The 26,919-nt window shown below is 37.2% G+C and overlaps 1 protein-coding gene and 1 long non-coding RNA gene across 2 annotated transcripts in view; one reads left to right on the top strand and one right to left on the bottom strand.

Annotated features, from left to right (window-relative positions):
* Positions 1-26,919, bottom strand: part of LOC123937080 — a 285,993-nt gene that overhangs the window by 76,572 nt on the left and 182,502 nt on the right. The gene's annotated exons all lie outside the window — the stretch shown is intronic.
* On the top strand, positions 14,632-26,580 carry DMP1 (dentin matrix acidic phosphoprotein 1). Its single transcript, XM_045997595.1, has 6 exons — positions 14,632-14,687; positions 20,079-20,153; positions 20,624-20,671; positions 23,030-23,062; positions 23,248-23,295; positions 25,195-26,580. The coding sequence occupies exons 2-6, from the start codon at positions 20,100-20,102 to the stop codon at positions 26,578-26,580; spliced, it is 1,569 nt and encodes a 522-aa protein (XP_045853551.1). The 5' UTR covers positions 14,632-14,687; positions 20,079-20,099.

Below are 26,919 nucleotides of genomic sequence, written 5' to 3'. Positions count from 1 at the left end.
GGTCCATCTCACAGTGGGTCCAGTGGGTCCTCAATCTCATTCTGTGGTTATTTTCTCAGTTGCAAAATGCATAATTGGAGTGAACTACTAGCAGATGAGAATCTCCACACTGGTTTCCTGTCCTGTGGAGTGAAGGCTTTTATAGTGAGAAAGGCCAGTGGAAACATTAGAACCGTCTCTTCCCAGGAAACTGGTAAATCAAAAGCGATACTGCATTCCTAGAGGGTTTACAGAGGTTAGGACCACCATCACAGACTTGAAAGACGCAAGAGTAGGGATTCCCACTATATTCTCATTCAGTTCTCCTTATTTGGCCTGTGCAAAAGACAGATGGATCTTGGAAAATGACAATGGGTTACTGTAACTTGACCAGGTGGTGACTCTAACTGCAGCTGCTATACAAGATGTGGTTTCATTGCTTGAACAAATTACACATCCACTGGTACTTGGTATGCAGAACTGATTTGGCAAATGACCTTTTCTCCATCTCTGTCCAAGAAAATCACCAGAAGCAGTTTACTTTCAGCTGGCAAAGCAGCAATATGTCTTCACTTTTTACTTTCACTATACCTATCAACTCTTTAGCCCTATGTCATAACTTACTTTGCAGGAATTTTGATTGCTTATTCCTTCTGGAAGATTCCTCACTGGTCCATTACATTGATGCACTGATGACAATATGCTGACTGGACCCAGGAAGTAGAAACTATGCTAGATTTATTGGTGGATATTTGTATGTCAAAAGGTGGGAAATAAATCTTACTAAAATTTGGAGGCGTTTTAGTTGCATGGAATTTCTAGCGTTTCAGTGGTATGGGGCATGTTGAGATATCCCTTCTGCATCTGGCCCTTCCTACAAGCAAAAAAGAGGCACAAGGCTAGTGGGCCCATTTTGGAGATAATATATTTCTCATTTTGGGTGTGTTATTCTAACCCATTTTACTGAGTGACCCAAAAGCTACTAGTTTTTTTTTTAATTTGCTTATTTTCAACGTAACAGTGTTCATTGTTTTTGCACCACACCCAGTGCTCCATGTAGTACGTGCCCTCCCTATTACCCACCACCTGGTTCCTCGACCCCCCCCCCCCGCCCCTTCAAAACCCTCTGGTTGTTTTTCAGAGTCCATAGTCTCTCATGGTTCATCTCCCTTCCAGTTTCCCTCAACTCCCTCTCCTCTCCATCTCCCCATGTCCTCCATGTTCTTTGTTATGCTCCACAAATAAGTGAGACCATATGATACTTGACTCTCTCTGCTTGACTTATTTCGCTCAGCATAATCTCTTCCAGTCCCGTCCATGTTGCTACAAAAGTTGGGTATTCATCCTTTCTTTTTTTTTTTTTTTTTTTTTTTTAATTTTTTTTTTTCCCTTTTTATTTATTTATTTTTTCAGCGTAACAGTATTCATTCTTTTTGCACAACACCCAGTGCTCCATGCAAAACGTGCCCTCCCCATCACCCACCACCTGTTCCCCCAACCTCCCACCCCTGACCCTTCAAAACCCTCAGGTTGTTTTTCAGAGTCCATAGTCTCTTATGGTTCGCCTCCCCTCCCCAATGTCCATAGCCCGCTCCCCCTCTCCCAATCCCACCTCCCCCAAGAAAAGAAGAGCCATCTGTACCCCAATGTTTATTGCAGCAATGGCCATGGTCGCCAAACTGTGGAAAGAACCAAGATGCCCTTCAACGGATGAATGGATAAGGAAGATGTGGTCCATATACACAATGAAGTATTATGCCTCCATCAGAAAGGATGAATATCGACAAAGCAGGGTATTCATCCTTTCTGATGGAGGCATAATACTTCATTGTGTATATGGACCACATCTTCCTTATCCATTCATCCGTTGAAGGGCATCTTGGTTCTTTCCACAGTTTGGCGACCATGGCCATTGCTGCAATAAACATTGGGGTACAGATGGCTCTTCTTTTCACTACATCTCTTATCTTTGGGTTTTGCAATTGCAAATTTGGGCACTGCAATTGCAGTGCAATTGCAGGGTCATAGGGAAGCTCTATTCTTAATTTCTTGAGGAATCTCCACACTGTTCTCCAAAGTGGCTGCACCAACTTGCATTCCCACCAGCAGTGTAATAGGGTTCCCCTTTCTCCACATCCTCTCCAACACATATTGTTTCCTGTCTTGCTAATTTTGGCCATTCTAACTGGTGTCAGGTGGTATCTCAATGTAGTTTTAATTTGAATCTCCCTGATGGCTAGTGATGATGAACATTTTTTCATGTGTCTGATAGCCATTTGTATGTCTTCATTGGAGAAGTGTCTGTTCATATCTTCTGCCCATTTTTTGATATGATTCTCTGTTTTGTGTGTGTTGAGTTTGAGGAGTTCTTTATGGATCCTGGATATCAACCTTTTGTCTGTACTGTCATTTGCAAATATCTTCTCCCATTCCGTGGGTTGCCTCTTTGTTTTGTTGACTGTTTCCTTTGCTGTGCAGAAGCTTTTGATCTTGATGAAGTCCCAAAAGTTCATTTTTGCTTTTGTTTCCTTTGCCTTTGGAGACATATCTTGAAAGAAGTTGCTGTGGCTGATATCGAAGAGGTTACTGCCTATGTTCTCCTCTAGTATTCTGATGGAGTCCTGTCTCACATTGAGGTCAAAAAGCTACTAGTTTTGAGTGGCAGCCAAAAGAAGAGAAGACTCTGCAACAGGTCCAGGCTGGTGTGCAAGATGCTTTGCTACAAGGTCCATATGATCTGGCAGATCCAATGGTACTTGAAATATCACTGGCAGGGATGCTGTTTGGAGCCTCTGGGAGGCCCCTATGGGGGAACTGCAGCATAGGCCTTTAGGATTTGAGAGCAAAGCCCTGACATCGTCTGCAGGTAACTACCCCTGTTGAGAAACAGCTCTTGGCCTGCTATTGGGCCTTTGCAGAGACTGAGCACTTGCCTATGGGTTACCGTGTTACCACGTGCCATTATCTTCCTATCGTGAACTGGGTGTTATCTAACCCATGAAGCCATAAAATTAGGCATGCACAGTGATACTCCATTATCAGTGGAAGTGGTGTATATGTGATTGTTTGATAGAATGGTGAAATGGCCTTTTGAAGACTCAGTATAATGCCAGCCAAGTGGCAATACTTTGCACTGGGGCAAGGTTCCACAGAAAGCTGCATGTGCTCTCAATCAGTGTCCAGTATATGATGCTATTTCTACTGTAGGATTCATGAGTCTAGAAATCATTCAAATGGAAAGTGGAGTGGCACCATTCGATATTATCCCTAGTTACCTTCTGGCGAAACTTTTGCTTCTTGTTCCTGTGACTCTATGCTTTGCTGGCCTACAGATCTTAGTGTCTTAGAGGGAGGAATGTCTCACCAAGGAGACACAATTATTCCATTGAACTAGAAGTTAATACTGCTGCCTGGCTACTTGGAGCTTCTCAAGCCTCTGAAACAGCAGTTAAGAAGAGTTACGGTTTTTGCTAAGGTGACTAATCATGATCACCAAGGGGAAACTGAACTATTACTCCACAACGGAGATATGGAAGACTATGTTTGGAATATAGGAAATCTGTGATTAAAGTCAGGGGAAAACTAGAACCACCCAATCAAGACAGGACTACAAATGACAAGTACCGAATCTTTCTTTCTCTGTCTGATTTATCTAATTTGGCATAATGTGCTCCAAATCTAGCTACGTTATCACAAATGGGAGGATACTTTCCTTTTCATGGCAGAAAAAATATTCCATTGTATATTTGGAATCTTTTCCACAACTTTTCTACCCATTTATCCACTGATGGGCATTTGGGTTGTTTCCATATCTTAGCTAATCATGAATAATGCTGTGATAAACATGGAAATGCACGTATCTTTTCAAAATCCTGTTTTGATTTCCTCTGGGTATATGCCCAGAAGTAGAATTGCTGGATAGTATAGTAGGTCTATTTTTAATTTTTTGAGGAACCTCCACATTGTTTGTCATAGTGGTTGGACCAGTTTATATTCTCACAAACAATGTGTAAGAGTTCCCTTTTCACCACATTCTTGCCAGCATCTATTGTCTCTTGTCTTATAGATGGGGTCAATGAAGGTTTTCACACATTTCTGTCATGATTGTCCCTGGTCTGTCACTAATAAAAGATGTATTTTAAAAGACTCACTTTCAGATTCAGTTACTCTTTTCCAGGCTAACCTTTTTCCTTTTGCAAATTAAGAGTTGACTCTTGTAATTCTTTCATTGGCTCATACAGAGTTGTAAAAAAGAAGTCCCAAGTGGGACAACTTGGAGAACTGATGCTGTGGTCTATTCTAAGCATTATTTAAGATTGGCAAAGAAAAAGGAAGGACATGATGTACTCAGTGCCATCCATTTTTATTCTACTAGCAATTTTCTCCAAGATTAGAGTATCTTGAAGTCTCCAGATTGGAAAAGAATCAATTTCTGTGGCAGACTAAAATCAACCTTTTTCAAATAACTAAGCTGTGGTATTGTAAATTCCCAAACAGTCTCCAAATAGTAAGATACAATTTTCAAATGTTCTCACAAACAGGAAAATTTAAAAAAAAAATTTATCCAGGGGCGCCTGGGTGGCTCAGTGGATTGGGCCGCTGCCTTCGGCTCGGGTCATGATCTCGGGGTCCTGGGATCGAGCCCCGCATCGGGCTCTCTGCTCCGTAAGGAGCCTGCTTCCTCCTCTCTCTCTGCCTGCCTCTCTGCCTACTTGTGATCTCTCTCTCTGTCAAATAAATAAATAAAATCTTTAAAAAAAAAATTTATCCATTCTCAAACCTCAAAACAAAGAATTAATTTAACTACTATTACAGGGACGAGAAAGAAGAATATTTTTAAAAACTCAAAAAATTCTGGTGTAAAAAAATTACAAGCCCTTGTAGATAAGAAGGGTGAAATTACATCATGAGCTCACAGAGGAGCTGATCTTAATGATCACACTCAATGTTAATTTTCTAAAAACAGTATTTATTTAAAGACTTTTTACTATTTTATATATATCTATACATATATACACACTACTATTTACTATTTACTATCATATACTTTACTATTATATATATATACACACACACACGTATATGTATATGTATGTATGTGTGTGTGTGTGTGTATGTTTTTTTAAACCTAAAGATATAAAACAAATGTACAACTTTAACAAAATTTACATGTAGCTACCAAGTTGCTCAACTGGTGCCACTCCCACACCTCTTCCTCACCTCTATCCCCGCCCTGCTCCCAAAGGTTAGCTCTCAGCCTATGTAATTGCTTTCTTGTTTTTCTTTTTGCTTTTACCACACTTAAATATCATTCTAAAATATTATCATTTGAGTTTACCTACATTTGAATTTTATATAAATGATATCCTACAATATGGTTTCTTCTGTTTTTCTATTAACTCAACATTTATGTTTTTCATTATAGCTATTGCTATATATCTTGTTCTTGTTTTTTAAATTTTCATTAATGTATACTTTCTATTATATTAAATATATGACAATTTTTTTATCCATTCTACTGCTGATTGACATTATGTTTTTCCCATTTTTTGACTATTATGAAAAATACTGTTATGAACATTTATGTATATGTCTTTGCACAGAAGCATAAATTTCTCAAGGGTGTATGCCCAGAAATTAAATTGCTGAATTACACATTTGCATACATTTAGCATTCTGTCTGACCACCATTTCTTTTTGGAAAGTTTCTTTGTTCCTACTTTTTTCTGTATCCAAGCTGAGCTAAATACCTTTCCTCTGTGCTCCTGAGGCATCTGTGCATATCTGTATCACTGCTCTTATCAGAGACTCAAAGAATTGCCAACTCTTTCTCTAAATCTGTGCTGTCCCATATGGTAGCCACTAGCCATATGTTACCATTTAAGGTTAAATTAATTAAAATTAAATATGATTAAACACTCAGTTCCACAGTTCCCTTGGCCATATTTTAAGCTCAATAGCCATGTATGGCTTCTGGGTGCCACACTGAACCATCCAAATATAGAACATTTCCATTATCCCAGAAAGTTCTATTAAATATGTTGTTCTAGAATGTTAGTTCCTCCAGGGTCCAGGCTATAACTTATTCATCTTATATCTCATGGTCTCTACAGTGCTGGACACACCAGGCTTTTGACAAATGTTTGTTGAACTAGACTGCTCTCAAGGTTTACAGTCGGGCGGTAAAAGTAGAAAACACAACAGAATATTAAATGAAGCTCCAAAGACCCAGAACACTACAATAGGGACTGATACAATAGTTCCCTAATATCCTAAGATGTGAGGGGGTAGTTTATCTATGCAAGGCAGACAGACCTAGAGACTGTGAAACAAGATTACCCACTTCCAGCTTATAAAGGAGAGAAGATGGGGGAGAGAGAGAGGAGAGGAGAAGAAAGATTTCTCTGGACAGAGTTGCAATACACTTGCGTCACCCACTCCCTCCCTATTCACATTGTAAAGGGGGGGGGTGTGATATGGAGACAGCTGCTTTCTCCTCAACACAGCCAAGTGAGAAAGGTATTAACACCATTCAAACAGCTTGTGGGGGAACCTAAAGACTTCAAAAGTATATAAAATTCCTCTCTGTCATTTTCTGGCTATGGGACACTGGGTAAGTTACATAACCTCTCGAAACTTCAGTTTCTTTATTTGTAATTGTGAGTAACGAGAGTACTTCTCTCCTAGGGTTAATGTAAGAATAAAATGAGTACACCAATGCAAGGTACTCATAATAGCAATTTATTTAATTTTATTTGATGTGGATGTGCTTTATTTAGCAAGTGCCTTTCTACTGTATATCTTTTTTTTTTTCTTAAAGCTTTTACTTATTTGATAGGCAGAGATCACAAGTAGACAGAGAGGCAGGCAGAGGGGGAGGGGGAAGCTCCCTGCTGAGCAGAGAGCCTGATGCAGGGCTTTATCCCAGGACCCTGAGATTATAACCTGAGCTGAAGACCCACTGAGCCACCCAGGCACCCCTTTACTGTATATTTTTGAACATTATATATGTATATAATGTATATTTTTGTATGCTGTATATTTTTGTATATTTTCTTAAGCTCAGCAGGCTTTACCAGGCAAGCAGAAAATCTAGCTATCTCCTAAACATGTGTGTTATTTCCTCTTCAGTGTGGAGAGCTGTCTCTGGAAGGCACTTGCCCAGCTCAAGAAGACATCCCCTTCCCTTTGCATTCATACATGGCCATATCACAAATTATCATAAATGGAATATTAGTAAAAATGATATGTAATAATTCTAGGCAGAATTTTTCTTTTCTTTTCCTTCACATATTCTACCTTATCCACTGCTGTTTTGTTTTAGGTAGCAGATAACTGAGTTATTAACTACCTTCAGTTCATGACATTGCAATTATTTTATTTTCTCCTTTTAGTTTCAATTCCCATGCTCTTCCTCTTCTCTATTCCCCATATTCCGCAGCAGGAATCTTGTATTTTGGTGTATGCTTTACATATAACTTAGAAAACTCCACTGCATTGTTTTGGGCATGTGTTTTGAATTCATACAAATAATATGGTGCTACAGGGCTTATTAAATATAATATAATAAAATATATATATAATATAATTAAATATTAGGGCACTATATTACCTACCAGAGACTATTAATCTTTTAAGATGTGATGTTATACTATACTAATACTTCATATGTGTTTTTTTATTTTAAGTAGAGAGGCTGTGTCTGTCGCTAGTGCCTAGAACAGTTTCTAACACAAGGAAGGTACAAAAATCAACAGCTGAGTAAATGTTTGATAAATATGTAAAAACAAACTTAAAAAAATTGTTTCAAAGAATACAAAAACACTAATTTGAAAAGATACACGCACTCCTATGTTTACTGGAGCATTATTTATGAGAGCAAAATTATGGAAGCACCTCAAGTGTCCATTGATAGATGAATGGATAAGGAAGCTGTGGTATACATATACATACACACACGTATACACACACACATGCATATATACACATAATGGAATATTATTCAACCATAAAAAATAATGAAATCTTGCCATTTGCAACAAGATGGATAGATCTAGAGAAATAATGCTGAGTGAAATAAGTCAGTCAGAGAAAGACAAATACCATATGATTTCACTCATATGTGGAAATTAGGAAACAAAGAAAAATGAATGAAGGAAAAAAAGAGACAAACCAAAAAACAGACTCTTAACTACAGAGAACAAACTGATGTACCACAGGGGAGGTAGTGGAGGCATGCGTGAAATAGGTAACAGGGATGAAGAGTATACTTATCATGACAAGCACTGAGTAATGCACAGAATTGTTGAATCACTATATTGTACACCTAAAACTAATATAACACTAATGTTAACTATAGTGGAGTTAGAAAAAAAACTTGTTTCATTTTTTTCCAGAAACTAACCTTACTTTGTCTAAATTACATGTTTTAAAATGAAATTAAGACACTAATTCATAAGAATATTGTCTGAAGAAAGATACCACACTATTTGATGTGTTTTATTTTGCCTACTTAAATTCAAAACTATAATATCACAGGAATAAGGAAGAAATTATAATTGTAATTAATCTTTAATATACGTATCTTATCAATTCAAGATTGATTTACCTTATTATTGATACTTATTATTGTATTATTTGCATTTTAATAAATATAATTCATATTCAATAAAGTGAATTATTTATCTGTATTTCGTATACTTAAGTTGTATAGATTCTACTTTAAAATCTTAAATAGTTCTTCCAATGATCACAATTTTATAATTTTTATAAAGTTACCCTTTAATTTTAAAGAATCTGAATTTCATATTAATATCATGAAATAAAGAAGAAGATTCTCTAGACAATATAACATTTTATGACTCTATGCATACTGAAGGCCTAGGTAATTATCAGACATAATTTTTTTATAACTTTTTATAATGGAAAATTTAAAAATATATAAAATTAGAGAAAATAGTATAATCCAATTATTATCCATAGCCTCAGCAGTGATTAATTCATCACAAAAGTGGTGTCATCTCTTTCCCTACCCACTTATCCTTTCCCATTTACTTTGAAGCAGATTCTAGGAATTATAGTTTTTAGTCTCTTTAAGTTAAGAATGTTCATATAAGTAACTACAATCCCATTATCATGCTAATAATAATAATTCTTTAAAATCATAAAATTTCAGGGGGTTATGGACACTGGGGAGGGTATGTGCTATGGAGAGTGCTGTGAAGTGTGTAAACCTGGCGAGTCACAGACCTGTACCCCTGGGGATAAAAATACATTATATGGTTATAAAAAAATAAGAAATAAATAAAAAATTTTCAAAAAACCATAAAATTTCAATTCAGTGTTCACATCTCCAATTGTTTAATAAATGTCATATTTTTCAGCATGTTTTTTGGAATTAGGATACAAATAAAATTCACATATTACTACACATGTGGTTGTTATGTCTCTTAGAAGTCTATTTGAATCAATAGGTTTCTCTTACTGTCTTACTTATGACTTACTTCTTGATGAAACCAGGTTGTTTGTCCTATACATTTTTCCAGGCTGGGTTCTTCTGAGTTTGCAGTTTGATTTGGGTTTGCAAAATAATGGTATTTTAATTATGTCATTTATCTTCATTCATGTCTATAAAGAGAAACCTCCTCATCTGTTAGTGGTACAGATTATAAGGAAGAGGGTAAGTGCTTAATTATTTTATTTTGTATAAAGTTTTAAAATAATGATTTTTACAGTAAACTATTAGGAAGAGAAATTAAGAAAACAATGCCACTCCCAACTGCATCAAAAAGAATAAAATACTAAGGAATAAATTAAAGCAAAAAGGTGAAAGAACTGTACTCTGAAAACTACAGAACATTGATAAAAGAAATTGAAGATGACACAAATAAATGGAAAGATACACTATGCTCATGGGATGAAATGGAATAATCAATACTGCTAAGATGTCCATGGTGCTCAAAGCAACCTACAGAGTCAATGCAAACCCTATCAAAATACCAATGGCATTTTTCACAGAACCAGCACACATAATCCTAAAATTTGTGTGGAACCAAAAAATACCCTGAATACCTAAAGCAATCTTGAAAAAGAAGAACAAAACTGGAGTTACCATGTTCCCTGATTTCAAACTATATTACAAAGCTACAGTAATCAAAACATTGTGTGGTACTTGCATGAAACCAGACACACAGATCAATGGAACAAAACAGAATCTAGAAATAAACCTCATACGTATGTGGTCAATTAATCTTCGATTGGACATCTAAAATACAAAAGAATGAAGCTTTCTTATACCATATAAAAATAAACTCAAAGTGGATTAAATACTTAAATGTAAGACTAGAAATCATAAAAATCCTAGAAAACATAGATAGTAGGCTCTTAGACATTAGTCTTAGAAATATTTTTTTGATCCATCTCCCTAGGCAAACACAACAAAATAAAAAATAAACAAGTGAGACTACATCAAACTAAAAAAGCTTTTGCACAGAGAAGGAAACCAATATAACAAAAATCTACCTACTGAATGGGAGAAGATATGGGCAAATAATATATCTATTAAGGAGTTAATATCCAAAATATGTAAAGAACTCACATAACTCAATAAAAAAAAATGGGCAGATGTCTTAAATAGACATTTCTCCAAAGAAGACATACAAATGGCCAACAGACATATAAAAAGACGCTCAACATCACTCATCATTGGGGAAATGCATATCAGAACCACAATGAGATATCATCTCATATCTGTCAGAATGGCTAGTACCAAAAAAAAAAGCCAACCCAAAACAAAAACCCAAGAAACAGCAAGTGTTGGCAAGAATGTGGAGAAGAAAGAGCACTAGTGCACTGTTGGTGGGAACAAAACGATGGAACCACTATGGAAAAAGTATGGAGGTTCTTCAAAAAATTAAAAATAGAAATGCCATACGATCTAGCAATCCACTTCCAGGTATTTACGGAAAGAAAATGAAAACGCTGATTTGAAAACATATATGCACCATTATGTTCAGTGCAGCATTATTTACATAGCCATGTATGGAAGCAAACTTAGTGTCCATCAGTACATGAATGGATTAAGATGTGGTATATATACACAATGGACTATTACTCACCCACAAAGTCTTGCCATTTCCAATAAAATGGATGCACCTAGACATTATTATGCTAAGTGAAATAAATCAAAGAAAGATAAATATATCTGATTTCACTTATACATGGAATCTAAAAAACAAAGCAAACAAAACAAAACAGAAATAGATACAGAGAACAATCTAGAGGTTGCTGGGGGAATGGGTTTTAGGGACAAAATAGAGGAAGGAGATTAAAAGGTACACACTTCCAGTTATAAAATAAAATAAATAAGACACGGAGATACAATGTATAGGATAGGGAATATGGTTAATAATATGTAATAATTTTGTATGTGAACCAATGGTAGCTAAACTATGGTGACGACTTCATAAAGTATATAAATGTTGAATTACTATGTTGTACACCTATGTTTGTATACTTAATGTTTGTACACACTATGTTTGTATACTAATATAATACTGTAATGTCAACTATACTTCAGTTAAAAAAATAATGAATTGTTATCATCTTCCAATATTGGGTAATTAGGGATTCTTTTGATATTGATTTGGTTTTGGTATTATTATGAATGCTTCCCTCTGCTTACTCTTGCATAGTATTATGTAGGTCTTGGAGCATTTGGCTATTTGTCTTCAGCCACTTTGTTTGGAGTTTGTGGGTATAATCTGTCATGTAGTCTTGTAACCAGTCTCCAAAATGGCCTCTCATTTTCTGTGTTTCCTGTATTTATTCTGATTCTCACATCAATAGGCGGAGACTTCTTTTTCTCCTTCTGAGTCTGGGATAGCCCTGTGACTGATCTGAACATAGAATGTAGACAGTGACATTTGGGACAGTTCTTGGACCCCAGCCAACATGTGAGAAGGCCAAGCCACAAAAAGAGGCCAAATAGGGGCGCCTGGGTAGCTCAGTTGTTAGGGGTCTGCTTTCGGCTCAGGTCATGATCCCAGAGTTCTGGGATTGAGCTCATCGGGCTCCCTGCTCGGCAGGAAGCCTCTTCTCCCTCTCCCACTGCCCCTGCTTGTGTTCCCTCTCTGACTGTCTCCCTCTGTCAAATACATAAATAAAATACTTTAAAAAAAAAAAAGAGGCTATAGTACTGAAGTTTTCAGAATAACAGTATCAGCTGAACTCCTAGACAACAACCACATAAGAGAGCTATCCTGAATATTCTATTCCAATTAAGTCCCCAGATTACTGCAGCCCCAACAACCATATAAAATGGTTGTTTTTTTAAGCACAAAGTATTGGAATGGTTTTTAACAGAACAGTGGGTAACTACAACATTTATATTTGCTGTAAATGTCGTTCATTGTTTTTTGTTGTATTATCTAGTTGCACTATTATTTAAAAAGATTTATTTACTTGAGAGAGAGAGCACAGTTCATGTGCTAGAGCGGGGGGAGGGACAAAGAGAGAGAGAGACAGACAGACAGAGAGTCTCAAGCAGACTACCCCATGTGGGCTCCACCTCAGGACCCTAAGATCATGACCTGAGCTGAAATCAAGAGCTGGATGCTTAAACGACTGAGACACCCAGGCACCCCAAGTTGCACTATTTTTATGAAGGGATTTAGAGAGATTCTAAAATAATGTCCTGTAATATCCCCCACTAAAATCTTCCCAGAATCCACTCTGACATAAGATTAAAAGTTTCTTTATGATAGACCTCAATCAAGACCTATAAAACCACCTGGCAGTGTAATTGAGAACCAGAGCAGAATATAGGGAATTTCTAGTTTCCTTATATGAACTCTGGTCTTCTAATCAAGCTTATATAAAAGTAGACTCCTTTCTTCTCATATTTTGCCCCTTCCCACCTCATTGAAATTCACACCGAGTAAGTTAAAAATCCATATATTTGATATTTGTTTTCTGGATAAAATTGGATATCCCAATCTTCTGGAACCAGTTTGGTAGGAGTATCAGTTAAAAATTCCAACAATTATTGGGGCGCCTGAGTGGCTCAGTGGGTTAAGCCTCTGCCTTCAGCTCAGGTCATGATCTCAGGGTCCTGGGATCGAGCCCCGCATGGGGCAATCTGCTTAGCGGGGAGCCTGCTTCCCCTCTCTCTGCTGCCTCTCTGCCTACTTGTGATCTCTCTCTCTCTCTCTCTAATAAATAAATAAAATCTAAAAAAAATTTAAAAAAAAATTCCAACAATTATTGACACATTCAGAAAAACTAGAATGAGTCATACAGGTTCTGCAAAAATGAATAAATTGGCCCATTTTGAAACCATTCTTTTCAGTCATTCATAAAAGTATTTACTGAGTGATTTTCATGACCCAGAAGACGGGGTACCAGGGCCCTGGGTATACACTAGTAAACAAAGCCAACATCCCCATTCTTGAGGAAGTTAAGTTCTGGTAACATATTCTTTCTTTCTTTTTATTTTTTTATTTTTTCAGAGTGGGAAGGGGTGAAGGGAGAGGGAGAGAGAGAGAGAATCTTCAGCATGGTTCCATGCTCAGTGTGGAGCCCAACAGGGGGCTTGATTTCATGACCGTGAGATCATGATCTGAGCCAAAATCAAGAGTTGGATACTTAACCAACTGAGTCACCCAATGCCGCTGGTAACATATTCAGTGGCCATTCTATCGTTACTTGAGCAAGCTCCTTGGAAGGTGCCAACTCACTTCCAGCTCCCTACAACAATCTTCAGTACACACCCTGAAGAGCCCTGGTAAATACTATTTTATCTGTTTCATTACATTTTCAGTGACAGCAGAGAGTTTCTTGGAAATTGGTTTCTCTGTATGTCACCCAACTAGACTTCCCCATAAACCAATTCTGATTTCAAAGAGAAGAGTTAAATCAAATCATGGCAAACAGTTGGAGGAATAATGAAGTGTTAGATTTAAATTATTTTTGGTTAAAAACAAAAGTAGGTTGGGGTTTTGCTTTAATATTTCTAATCACCACAGAATTCTGTAATACTTCACTAGGTTACTAAAAATTTTGGACCTTTTTGTGTATATGGGGGTAGGGAGATGAGAGGTAAAGGAGAGTAGTAGTAGTGGTTGTTAAAAGATGAGAAGGGAAAGGATAATGCTCATATTCTCAACACCAACAATTTAGGCAAATCTAGTATTTTAGGAAGTTCTTCATGTACAACCTGGAAATGTACATTAACAGGAAACTTGCTACCCACTCCTTGACTCTCCTTTTCCCATCCATGTGTCTGCTGGGATCTATCAGTGGGTGGGGTGGAAGACACTGTCATTGTTTATAATGCTCATAAGCCTGCATGGATGTGAATGACATATATTTAGAAATCAAAATAAAGCTTTAGGAAGATCTTCAATTTAATGGAAACTAGTCTAGTCATTTGAGAACCACAAGAGCTTTTTAGGGAAAATCTGCCTCTGCAAGTTGGAGGAAGTGTGGGTGTACTGGAGTCCCGGTGACACCTTGTGATGTCAGTCACCCCCAGCCTGAGGTTGATTGGCTATGAAGAGCTGAAATAGAGTTTAAATTCTTGTACCATCAGAGAAGTGAACAGCAGAACATCAACACAAGAGTGGCTTCATTGGGCATAAATTTCCTCTTTGAGAACTTCAGCCTCATTGTTGAGACTTTTGGGGAAAAATCTTTGTGAACTAAAAAGGGTAAGAAATTTTCTTTTTTATGAAAATTTTTAAAATGACTTCTGCTATGTTTGGAAAATATTGAATGTGTGCAAATGTTGAAGGGCATTATGCCACCCAGAGAAAGATGGAGAGAGCTGAGCCTTGGGTTAAAATGATTTCCATTTTTGTGTCTGTTGTTATGCCACAGCAAATAATGATATGAAAATGACATATTAAGTCAACAGAGCCAGATGTTTTTCTCTGTACTACTTTAATTAGATCTCTGCACAGTAGTTCTAAAAGGGAAAGTTAACAAACAGGAGGCAAATGGAAAGTAATTTTGAAGGTTAGCTTTAATTAGCAAAACAAATAAAATTTTTACATTTAGGTTTCATGGATATAGTGATGTTCATGGCCTAAAAAACATTATGAAAGAATTTAAACTAGACTGGCAGGACTTCCAAAATATGGTCTTTCACATTAAAAACCGTTATGCTATTTATCTAGGTAGTATCCAATAATATTCATTATGAACTGAGTAACTAAAAGAAGATGCTAAGACCACTGAAATAAACCAAGGATGGATAATTACAGTGCTTTTGTATTCGTTATGTAGGTGTTGTTAGCATGATGTCTTGTAAAGAGAATTCAATAAAATGTTGAATATAACTGTCTTTTTTTAAAAAAATAACTGTCTTTTAAAACCACTTTCTAGTGTAGAAGACTTAAGAATATATATATTCCAATCTTTATTTTTATTTGTTGCATTTATTTCACTTCATCTCTATAATAAGTGTCTGTCTTCCATAACAGAAAATGGGAATTGTGGTCGTGTAATGCACTCTCTATGACATCTAGAAAGTCCCAAGTGTAACAGCAATACTTGAAGCAACCAGTTTTCTTTAGGGGCAGTAACTTCTAGTGAACCACACTCTCTGTGTACCTGAGGGTCAAATAGACTATCCTACTTTGATGTAGTTGGTTAAAATGTGTGAACAAACAATATTCTAAAGGCATCAGTCCACTTAGCTATGCCAAAATGGTAATGTGGACCAATGTATCTCAGATGCTTAGAGGCCTTCCAAATCTATGTTTAATTTTAGGGCATCTTGGACTTATTTTACTATGGTTGAAGGCATATGATGTGGGATCGATTATAACTGACTTAAGACAATTACAGTTGGAAGGACTGGATATTTTTATTGCCTTATTTGTTTGTTGTTCTGAATTCCTGATAGAATTCATATCCTGGTCAAATTCTATTTTATTTTTAAAGAGTAGTAATGAAACAAATTGTAGCTAATGGAGATTCTGGTTAGTTGGATTTGGATAACTTTACTTTGGTAGGACCAGCTAATTACATACTACCGTATTGTTATTACAGTTATTACTGTATCATTATTACATACTACTGTATACTCAGCACCTAGAACAGTGCCTGGTTCATAGGATATTCCTTTTTTTTGTTTGTTTTTTAAGATTTTATTTATTTGACAGAGATCACAAGTAGACAGAGAGGCAGGCAGAGAAAGGAGGAAGCAGGCTCCCTGCTGAGCAGAGAACCTGATGCGGGGACCCTGAGATCATGACCTGAGCGGAAGGCAGAGGCTTTAACCCACTGAGCCACCAAGCGTCCCACACAGGATATTCTTAAAAAGTATTTGTTGACTACTAATGGATGGATATATTGTTCATTGTATTACTGAAGATTAACAACACTAAGTCAAAAGTAAGCACATCAAACATAATAAATTGAGCCTATGATTTTTCAATCCTTTATTTCCTTCTTTTGGCTTATTGCTTTCATTTCAGTTTACATAAAAGAAGATACATACTTTACAGTGAATCTTAACTTGGAGGAAGTTTCAGAACAAATTTCCCTTCTTGGAAGCACAGAGAATTTCTGGTTATACTTGAGAGTATCCAGAGAGAGACTGAAGTTTCCTACTCCCGATCTTAAACATTTTGAGTCTTTTCAACTCTGGAGAAAAAATGAGAAAGTTTGAAAATCTTTTATATCTACTGCCCTTCAAGCAGGTGGAACACAAGTTGAGGTTATCGATTTTTTTTTTTGTCACATGCTTTCACTGTAGAATGATAGCATATACAATGTAGAAATGATATTTACCAATCACCAAAAAAGAACTTGGGATTCTGGACTCATCTCTTTCAAGAGGGCTTGTAGATATTTTGCCAAATAATTACTCAAAATAGGGCTACCACATATCTGCTTCTGCCCTTTTTAGAATGGTAGCTAAAAAGTGTATAAACTTGTGCAGCTCTCATTTGGAATATACTTCACAAAAGCATAATTATTCTTATAAAAATACTAATTGAAAGCCCAATATAGGGTTTAAGATCTGACTTCCTTTAATGCTTAATGGCAGACTATATTCTATGAGAGGCACCTTCCGCTCTCAGGACTCATGGGTGCATTTTATTTTAGTTTGGGAAATTACTGTTGTAAGTCAGAGTGCTAAACGGTATTTGGAGAAGCAAATTTACTTGCTTCTCCAAATGCAAAGTTACTGCATCTCTCTTGTGTTTCATAATATTCCAACCCTAAGAAACATGAATGCTGGAAGCACACACTTTGTTTGCAAAAAGTCAAACATTCATTAGTGTAGTGTATCACCTAATCTTTTTTTTTAAAAGAGAAGCAAAACAAACAAAACAAAACAAAAAAAATGAGAACTCAGTATTTACTGGCCTTATATCAAGTCTGGAATATTGCTAGTTTTCAGAACATCATGAGATTATCACCCTATTAAAATTTCAGTTTGAAAATTAAAATGGTGAACAGCCTAATTTTCATTTGACTTGTGACGCCAAAACCACTTGGCATGCAGTTGAGAGTATCATATTTAGGGGAAACTTTCCTTTGCTTAAAAAATGAACCTAAGAACTTAAAAAAACAAAATGTTTTGATTGTGGGAGCTAAGGGGAAATAGAGAAGAGGAAAAATTTTCTTCTACTCTCGGAGGGTCTTCACTGGGCCTAAGACTTAAACTGACATAAGTGAGATTAACAGGAGAAAAGCATGTAAGTTTTATAGAAATTTTTACATGTATATGGTAGCCTTCATAAGAGAATGAAGACCTGAAGGAGTGACCAGAGCAGAAAGCTTTTCTACTTTTTATTTTTTGAACTTATTTTTATTTTTAAAAGATTTCTATTTATTTGTCAGAGAGAGAGAGAGAGAGAGACAGAGAGAGAGGAGCAGGGAGAACTGCAGGCAGAGGGAGAAGCAGGCTCCCCACTGAGCAAAGAGCCGGATGCTGGACTCTATCTAGGACCTTGTGATCATGACCTGAGCTGAAGGCAGACACATAACTGACTGAGCCACCCAGGTGTCCAACTTTTCTAACTTTTAGATAAAGAAACAATACTTATGTGATGAACTGACAAGACAAAAGTGTTTGGGCTGGGGCAGTAAATTGCAGGGAAGTGACTGGGAAGATAGGATTAGTTTAACAAGGTTTGTTTGTACAGACTTCTCTCAGCCCTGAGCTCTCTTCTCTGAGGATGAGTACATCTTCCCTCTGGGTACAGGGAAGCCACCTTTCACATGGGAGTTTCCTGCTTTCAGGAAGAAAAAGGAGGGTCACAGCATCTTTCTTACATCTGCTGTTTCTCATAAAAATAATTTTTATGTCACAGAGCCATATTTGGGGATATAAGATATTCTGGTTTCTTTCAGAAGTAATATCTTTTAAAATCAGGCTTTTTTAGATGCAGTTGCGCATTTTCATGTTTTATTAATATTAGGCAGAAAATTTGAAAAAGAAACAAAAATATCAAAATACAAGGACTAATATGAACAACGCTGAATCAGAATAAAGAAAATAATATAAATGAAGAATAACTATGTTGAAGTGGGATAACATTCATACATAAAATGAGAATATCTATTGGGCTATTTGAGCTGTATGAAAGTAGAAATGAGGAACATTCTCAGTCTTCTTAGGATTTCTACTATTTTCTTGAATAAATTTAAAAACAGATTAAATGACTTCTGGAGATGTGTTACAGGCACCATTCAGCATGTTCAGACATTAGTGAACAATGTATTCTTATTTTCTAGATCAGAGGTTAAAATTATTTCCAGCACCTTAAAAACAAAAGGGAAGTCTGAAATAAACTTGCAGGATTTTTCACAAAATGTCTGGCAGTCCATCTGACAAATTGGTTAGGGCAGCCACAGGGCTTACAAGTGCAGGGCAAATTATTTTCCCTTTAAGTCATTTCGTTAACTTTTTGTATTAGCATGTAGTACATCTATTTTTAGATATAGAACAGGCTGTTTCCCAAATCACCAGTTCTTGAAGTGTGAAATGAAGCCACTATCCAGGAAAATACAGTTTGATTTGATATGTTTCACTCAGCGTGATTCACAAGAATATTCCAAACTTCTCAACTTCCCGAGATCCTTCAGTAACATGAGTGACATTTTAAGGAATTTAGCACAATCTATGTTTCAGGTATGATCAGTTGTAGCACAGCAGATATTAAGAGCTTTCTGGAGTTGTAAAATGAAGGCTGCCAAGTACACTTCTTCAGATCAAGGAAAAAAGTGCAAAACCAACCTATTTTGTCTAAATATTATTATGAAGTTATAAATGTGACTGAGAAGCAATTTGTGTGTGTGTGTGTGTGTGTGTGTGTGTGTGGTTGTGGGTGTGTAGACAAATGTAGATGACCCATCAACGGTATCCCTAAATTTTGTGTTATGTATATATTTGACAGGTTGCTGTACCACACTAAGGTGCATAATTATCATAAAAGTGATTGGGCAGAAATCTCTCTATTCCTCTTTCTTTACTTGTTCCTCTATTTATCAAATTTTATGGGTTAGAGGAGAAGTGTTTATAGACCTCTCCATTGAAATATTTTCAATTTATCTCTTAGAAGTAAGGTTTCTTTTTAACCTGTTTATTGAGATATAATTCAGTATATACTTTACACACTTGAAGTATATAGTTCAATAATTTTTAGCCATTGCACAGAATTGTGCAACCTTCACTGAAATCAAATTTGGAAAACTTTCCTCACCTCTAAAATTCACTCCTTAACTGTCTCAAACTCCCATCTCCTCCAGCCCTGGGCAAACACCGACCAACTGTCTCTATAGATTTGCCTATTTTGGACGATTTATATAAATGGAATCATACAGTATGTGGTCTTTTGTTTCTGCCTTCTCTCCCTCAGTATAATGTTTTCAAGGTTCCTCTACTCTCTAGCATGTATCAGTACTTCATTCCTTTTTATGGCTGAATAATATTCCACTATGTGAACACAGTACCTTTTATCTGTTCATCAGCTGACAGACATTAGGACAAGTTGTATTTTTTAATAGGAAGAAACTGTTAAAAAATTAAAAATTCTATATTTCTTTAGCATAGAAAAAACATCTTCTGTCCTTCATCACAGGTAGAGGTATCACACCCAGCTATGAAGACCAGTATCCTGCTTATGTTACTTTGGGGATTGTCCTGTGCTCTTCCAGTCCCAGTAAGTATCAGGGTAGGGATATATGAAATAAACCCTTTATACCTAAAATTCCACAGTGTTCATTGGCTTTAAGCAAGGTGGCTGTATATCTTCCAGTCAGATGAAAATAGTAGTTTCTTAGGAAGCTGTTTTCTTTAAAATATTATCTGAGTTAGCCCTTATTCTGTTCAGTCATATAGCTATGATTCTCATTCTTCTTCATCATCAGTGGTTCTCAAAGTGCTTTCCCCCAACCAACAGCATCAGCATCAACTAGGATTTTGTTAGAAATGAAAATTCTTGGATCCTACCTCAGACCTACTGAGCCAGACTCTCTAGGGATGGGGCAATCTGTGGTTTAAAAGGCCTCCAGCTGACTCTGATTCATACAAAATTTGACTATTACCTCCTACATATGCAAAGTGTTAATAGCTACTGCCTTGGAAAAGTTTCTGTGAGTTAACCATGTGCACTAAATTTTCTAGGTAGCCAGGTATCAAAATACTGAATCTGAGAGCTCTGAAGAATGGAAGGTGAGTAGAAATAAGGTTTTTAAAAATATTATTAATTTAATATATTATTAAATATATTGGCTCTGCCACAGATGTTGAAACTGTTAATGATTTAAGGAACATCTTAATAACCTAAGGTATAGATAGTAAGAGCTATAATTTCTAATTCATGTGAAAAAATTTAGTTCATATAATGTTTCAACTTCAACTTAGTAGTATAATTCACTGAGGAGGTACTTTTTTCCTTTAGCTTTATTTTCATAATGGATGTCCACAGTAGTGGAAGGGAATGGATGACAGTGAACCAAACTGCTCTTAAAGGATTAGGACTAGAAATCTGTTTTACCAGGAGATGTCTGGCAGGCAGGAGGTCAAGTCTTAGAAAGTGAGAAAAGACAGACAATGAGAGAATACTAGAGTCTCTGGAGTAATAGCTAATGTTGATTGAGTGTTAACTCTGAATAACCTAACAGTTACTAATTCTCAGGAACTCAAGAACCATTGCTAGGCTCTTCTATGTGCTTTACAAGAGAACACTGAGACACAGAGAGTAACCTAGTTTGTCTCGGTTACATGGTTAATAAGTGTTAGAGCCAGACTTTAAACCTAGGTCACTCTGGCTCCAGAATCCACATTCTCTATTCGGGTGTTATATCCCTTTAAGGAAGGGGCCAAGTCTAGGAGGGCAACAGGTTCTCAAGACTGAAACTACAAGTAAGGCTTGACATCTTATGCTAAGTCAGAGTATTCTGTTCATGACCTTGTTACCTGCTGGCTTTTGCATATAATGCAGCTTGGGCACAACATAATTAGTGGTTGCCACATAATGTCAGAGGCTTGGGATGGGGGTTCTGCCCCTGCCTGAGAATGGAATTGGCATTGCAGGATTTCTCATAGGAACTTTCATCAGAGATGTCCTTTGGCTGGTTAATGAAAAGCAGCCACTATAGATCCTCTCTCTCATTCAACCAAAGACTCTAAGAGTACCATAAACGTGTTAGGTTCTCAAGTTTAGCTTTGGCCTTAGAAAAATACCAACGTCTTGCTCCCTTCTATCCTTAAATTCTAAATGATAACCGACAGTTATTTCTGAGAATCTAGCATTGTGCCTGCCTGTGGGGTCACAGGGCAAAGACTCCAAGTGATTATAGCTCCTTCCTCTCCGGAGATACCCCTGCTTAGCACGCTGAGAGGATTGTTGAAGACATGCTGATAGCAGCTCCTCCCTGCTTTTCTCTGCACCTCAGGTCTTCACACCCAAGGCTCAGCAGCTTTGAACCACAAGGGATTTGGGGATCCTGCTGTGCTTAAGGGGAAGGGGGAGTGGAGAATGCAGAGAAGGCACAAGTGGTGGCTCAGGGAATCTTAGAGTTCTTATAAGATAAAAAAAAGCGAAATACATCAGAACTATGCCCAATTAAGTTTCAGACTTAGTTTTTGTGTATGTGTGATCTTATGTAATTCAAGAAAGGTTTAATGGCTTTCTCAATTCAGTTTTATCTATCACTGAATTTTATAAAGTGATATTCTCAAAATGGATTATTTCTTTAGTTTATATCATATTGAACAGTTATCAAGATGCTTCCAATTTCTTCCTCTTATGACTCTGTAGAGTGTGCACAGTGGTTGCTAATATTCTTAATTTATGAATAAGAAATTGACATTGAAAAGGTGAACTGAATTGTCCAGATTCACACAGAGGAACCAAACATCACAGTTTACCCAAAACTTAGGGGCTTCCTGGAACATGTGAATTTCAGCACTAAAACCAAGACAGCTGGTTTTCAGGGCTATAACCAAAAACCAAGAAGCTAATTGAGACTTAAATCTGGGTTCTAAGTTCCAATGCTGGTTTTTTTTTCCCCTATGTTACATTTTATCTAGGTTGTACAAACAGCCACCTTCAAAGAAAGTATATTTTTCTCTAAGTGAAGTATCAGAAACACAAAAATCTTCAGGCCTTTTAGCTCACAAGAACTTTTTAGGCCATCAGGCCATCTCACATTCTCTTTTTAGCCATTTCACCATAAAATGTCATTATTACTCATGTAAATGTAAACTATATATCAAGAAATGAAAAAAAATCAACTAAAATTATTTTATTTTATTTTTTTTAAAGATTTTATTTATTTATCTGACAGACAGAGATCACAAGTAGGCAGAGAGGCAGGCAGAGAGAGAGGGGGAACAGGCTCCCCGTGGAGCAGAGAGCCCGATGCGGGGCTCGATCCCAGGACCCTGGGACCATGACCTGAGCTGAAGGCAGTGGCTTAACCCACTGAGCCACCCAGACGCCCCTCAACTAAAATTATTTTAAATATCTGCGAGACATGATCCATAAAGTAAAGGAGTAACTTGTTTTCCTTCCTGTTTTTACAGGGACAGTTGGCTCAGACACCAACACCACCTTTGGTAACTATTTCATTCATTTTTTTTTCCATAAACATCTCATACAGTAAATTTACTTTAATACTCTTATCACCTTAAGCCATTTGGACAGCAGTAAATCCAAACTGCAAGCAATTCATATGTATCATATATTTTTTTCCTTGGAAATTACTAAAAGGAAAATAAACAACTTTTTCTTTTCCTTTTAGGAGAGCAGTGAGTCATCAGAAGAAAGTAAAGTTAGGTCAGAGGAACAGGTAATTAAACAGACCTTTTCTAACTTTTCAGGCTACTTAGGAATTGAAGGAAATGATGTTGGATTAAATTACCTGCAACCATTCTAAATGTAATATTTTCTAACCATTGGTTATGCTAGTTAAATCATCCCATAAAGTAAGAAGAGACAAATGAGTGGGAGAATTCAGATGTGGACATGATGTTCATTCCGTATTTATCACTGGGGCCAGACTGTAGACACTGTGGCCCCAGATGTCCTCTAATTAAAAAGAACACACACACACACACACACACAGACACAGACACACACACACACACACATGCACGCATAAATAGTCCTAAACTATGTTAGACAAGTAATAGCTCATTTATCACTTTAAAATGTAGCTTTTACAATTGGAGCAGTTCAGATCAGGCAGAGAAAGCTTTCTGGCTAACATCAAGTACCTACTGGGTCTAGACATCTCCTCCATGTCAAGGATCTTATTGGAGGAGAGAACAGGAAGGTCCTGAAGAAACTTTACTGAAATAGCTTCTTTGGTAATGATTTGTCTTTAAAACAGTCTCAGTGGTGACCCTGGTAATGAGAAAAGTTGACTTAGCCTGTAATTGTAACCCTTTAAGAAAAAACTGGCTTTTTCCCCTCTTATGTGTGCACTCTTTTTTTTCCCTTCATTTTCTTAAGACTAAATGTCATTACTTTCTTGGTTGCCTACCATTTGACCAAACTCAGACCTGTGCGGTTCCAGAGATTCCAGGAACCAGGTTTCTCCCTGAGGCTTTGATCCATGTTGTATTTTATACTCAACCAGTTGGAAGATGAATTATTAGTTTTTTACCACTATTACTAAAGGTAGTCTGAGGATCATTCTAGAAATTTAAAAGCACGTAACTGGGGATGTTTTCTGGAGATGTTATGATTTATTGCCTCAATATTCTCTGAACTCTTAAATAAGAGTAATAGTATTTGTTTGAGAAGGGTGCAGTATGTACCTATTGAGGAATGGAGAGCTAAAAAATGCTTAGTCCAGCACACCAGTGTGAACTCTAACAATGGGAAGAGATGTCATCACTCTGTACTCCCAACTGCAAAATCAGACATTGATCAGTAGAGACAAGTGGAAAAATAAAAACAAAGTCAGCAAGAATGCTCTGCTATGGAATATGGTAAAGAAAGCAGATTTTTCCAAAGCATAATGAGTGAAGACCCACTATCCTTCTTTATCTGTATAGAGCTTCCAATTGTTTGACTTATGGGGATAATCTCTCTGAGCTCACACGTAGAACTAAGACTCCTTGGTGGTCCCACTAGTTGCACTCTTCTAGCTAAGCCTTCTACAGGCAACCCTCTGCCTGTGTGAATGAAGTATAATTATAGTATGGGTGAGATGTATATCTTACCATAACATTTTACTTTCATTTTAGCTAAAAGTTTCATTCTACTGTCTTAGTACATTCCCCCTGCTGCCCTCCTACCACCCACCCAGAGTTGGTTAGAAAAAAATTTGGGTCATTTTAAAATCACCCAATATTTTTGAAAAGTGTTTTAAGCCAAAAAAATTTGATGAGTGTTTCAAACATCTCTTTAATGTACCAAAAATGAAAAATTCTCTGAGAGTTTCTTCCAGGAATCAGACTTACAATATGATTTGAGCTTCATGAATGTGATTTCTATAGAACTTTTTAAGAAAGTTTCTGTAGCACTGAGTGAATTGTGCCTATATAAAATGGAATGACTTGAGTTTCAACTCCTCTTCTTTCCTTTTTAACCTTTAGTAGACATGTTATTGAGTAGTAAAACTGACCGTGGTTTAGAAGTTTAGAAGGACGGACAAAAGAAGAAAGTAGGAAGAGCCTAGGTAACACCCTCTATATCAGCTCCTGGAGTACTGACCATGTTTGTTAACCCCAAACTCCAGGAAAATGAAGACCCCAGTGACAGCGGTGAATCAGAGGAGGGCTTTGATGATCATCAATATACACATAGACCAGCTGGCGGCCTTTCTAGGAATGGAGGAAAAGAAGGAGCTGATGATGATGAAGATGACAGTGGTGATGACACTTTTGGTGATGATGACAATGGCCCAGGGCCTGAAGAGAGACAAGGAGGAAACTCCAGACTCAAAAGTAATGAGGACTCAGCCGACACCACACAATCTAGGGAAGACAGTGCCCTGCAAGGGGAAGACAGTGCCCTGCAAGGGGAAGACAGTGGTCAAGATACCACCAGTGAGAGCAGGGACCTTGACAATGAGGATGAGGTGAACAGCAGGTCTGAGAGAGGTGACTCTGCTCAAGAGAGTGAGAGTGAGGAGCACTGGGTGGGAGGTGACAGTGAAGGGGATAGTAGCCATGGGGATGGCTCCGAGTTTGGTGATGAAGAAATGCAGAATGATGATCCAGACGTTATCAGGAGTGACAGAAGTAACTCCAGAATGAACAGTGCTAGTGTCAAATCAGAAGAATCAAAAGGAAACAGTGATGAGAAAGCAAGCACTCAGGATTCAGGTGATAGCCAATCAGTAGAATATTCCAGGAGGAAAATTTTCAGAAAGTCCCGCATTTCTGAGGAAGATGATATAGGTGAGTTTGATGAAAGCAACACAACGGAAGAAATCCAGAGTGACTCAACAGAAAACACCAACTCTAAAGAAGCTGGTCTCAGTCAATCCAGGGAAAACAGCGAGAGTGAATCTCTAGAAGAGAGTGAGGAAAATCAGTCCCAAGAAGACAGTCAAGATTTACAAGACCCCAGTAGTGAGTCTAGTCAAGAGCATGATCTTCCATCTCAGGAAAACAGTAGTGAATCTCAGGAAGAGGTAGTGAGTGAGTCCAGGGGTGACAACCCAGATAATACCACCAGTCACGCAGAAGATCAGGAAGATAGTGATTCCAGTGAAGAGAACAGTTTGAATAAACCCTCCAGTTCAGAAAGTGAATCCAGAGAGGAACAAGCTGACAGTGAATCCAATGAAAGCCTCAAAGACTCAGAGGAAAGCCCAGAGTCCACTGAGGAGGAGAATAGTTCTAGCCAGGAGAGCCAGTCTCACAGTGCCTCAGCAGAGAGCCAGAGTGAAGAAAGCCAGTCTGAGCAAGACAGCCAGTCTGAGGAAGATGATGCCAGTGATTCTCAGGACAGCAGCAAATCAAAAGAAGACAGCAACTCTACTGAGAGCAAATCAAGCAGTGAGGAAGATGGCCAGTCAAAAAACACTGAGATAGAAAGCAGAAAATTAACAGTTGATACTTATCACAACAAACCCATTGGGGATCAAGATGACAATGACTGCCAAGATGGATACTAGCATCAACTTTCCAAGATGTGGCTCTCACCTATAGGGGTCTTGGGAGTTGGAGAATAGGGAAATCAATTATAACTGTAATTTATTGATTTTTTTAATCAGAAGGACAACCAGAGGCCATTTCTTTCTGAAAGGAAATGTTGTAGGGTGTCACCTAAATGTTCTAGGGTGTCACCAACTTATAGGGGTTTAAATACTCTCAGTTGACACCAGAACACACTCAATGAGACTGGAAGCAAGGAAAGATGTACATTATAGCTTCACAACTGAAATAGTTACTAACTCATTAACATAACAGTTACTGAGGTTCTATTATGTACCAGGCACTGTGCTAGGTGCTGG

This window comes from Meles meles, chromosome 2 (assembly GCF_922984935.1).
Source record: "Meles meles chromosome 2, mMelMel3.1 paternal haplotype, whole genome shotgun sequence".
Taxonomy (NCBI): domain Eukaryota; kingdom Metazoa; phylum Chordata; class Mammalia; order Carnivora; family Mustelidae; genus Meles; species Meles meles.
This window is presented reverse-complemented; position numbering and strand designations above follow the sequence as displayed.

Excerpts from the sequence above, each read along its gene's own strand:
- DMP1 (XM_045997595.1), top strand. The coding sequence starts at position 20,100 with ATGAAGACCAGTATCCTGCTTATGTTACTTTGGGGATTGTCCTGTGCT. Across the intron at positions 20,672-23,029 it reads AGAGCTCTGAAGAATGGAAG|GGACAGTTGGCTCAGACACC; the intron begins GTGAGTAGAAAT and ends CTGTTTTTACAG. Across the intron at positions 23,063-23,247 it reads AGACACCAACACCACCTTTG|GAGAGCAGTGAGTCATCAGA; the intron begins GTAACTATTTCA and ends TTTTCCTTTTAG.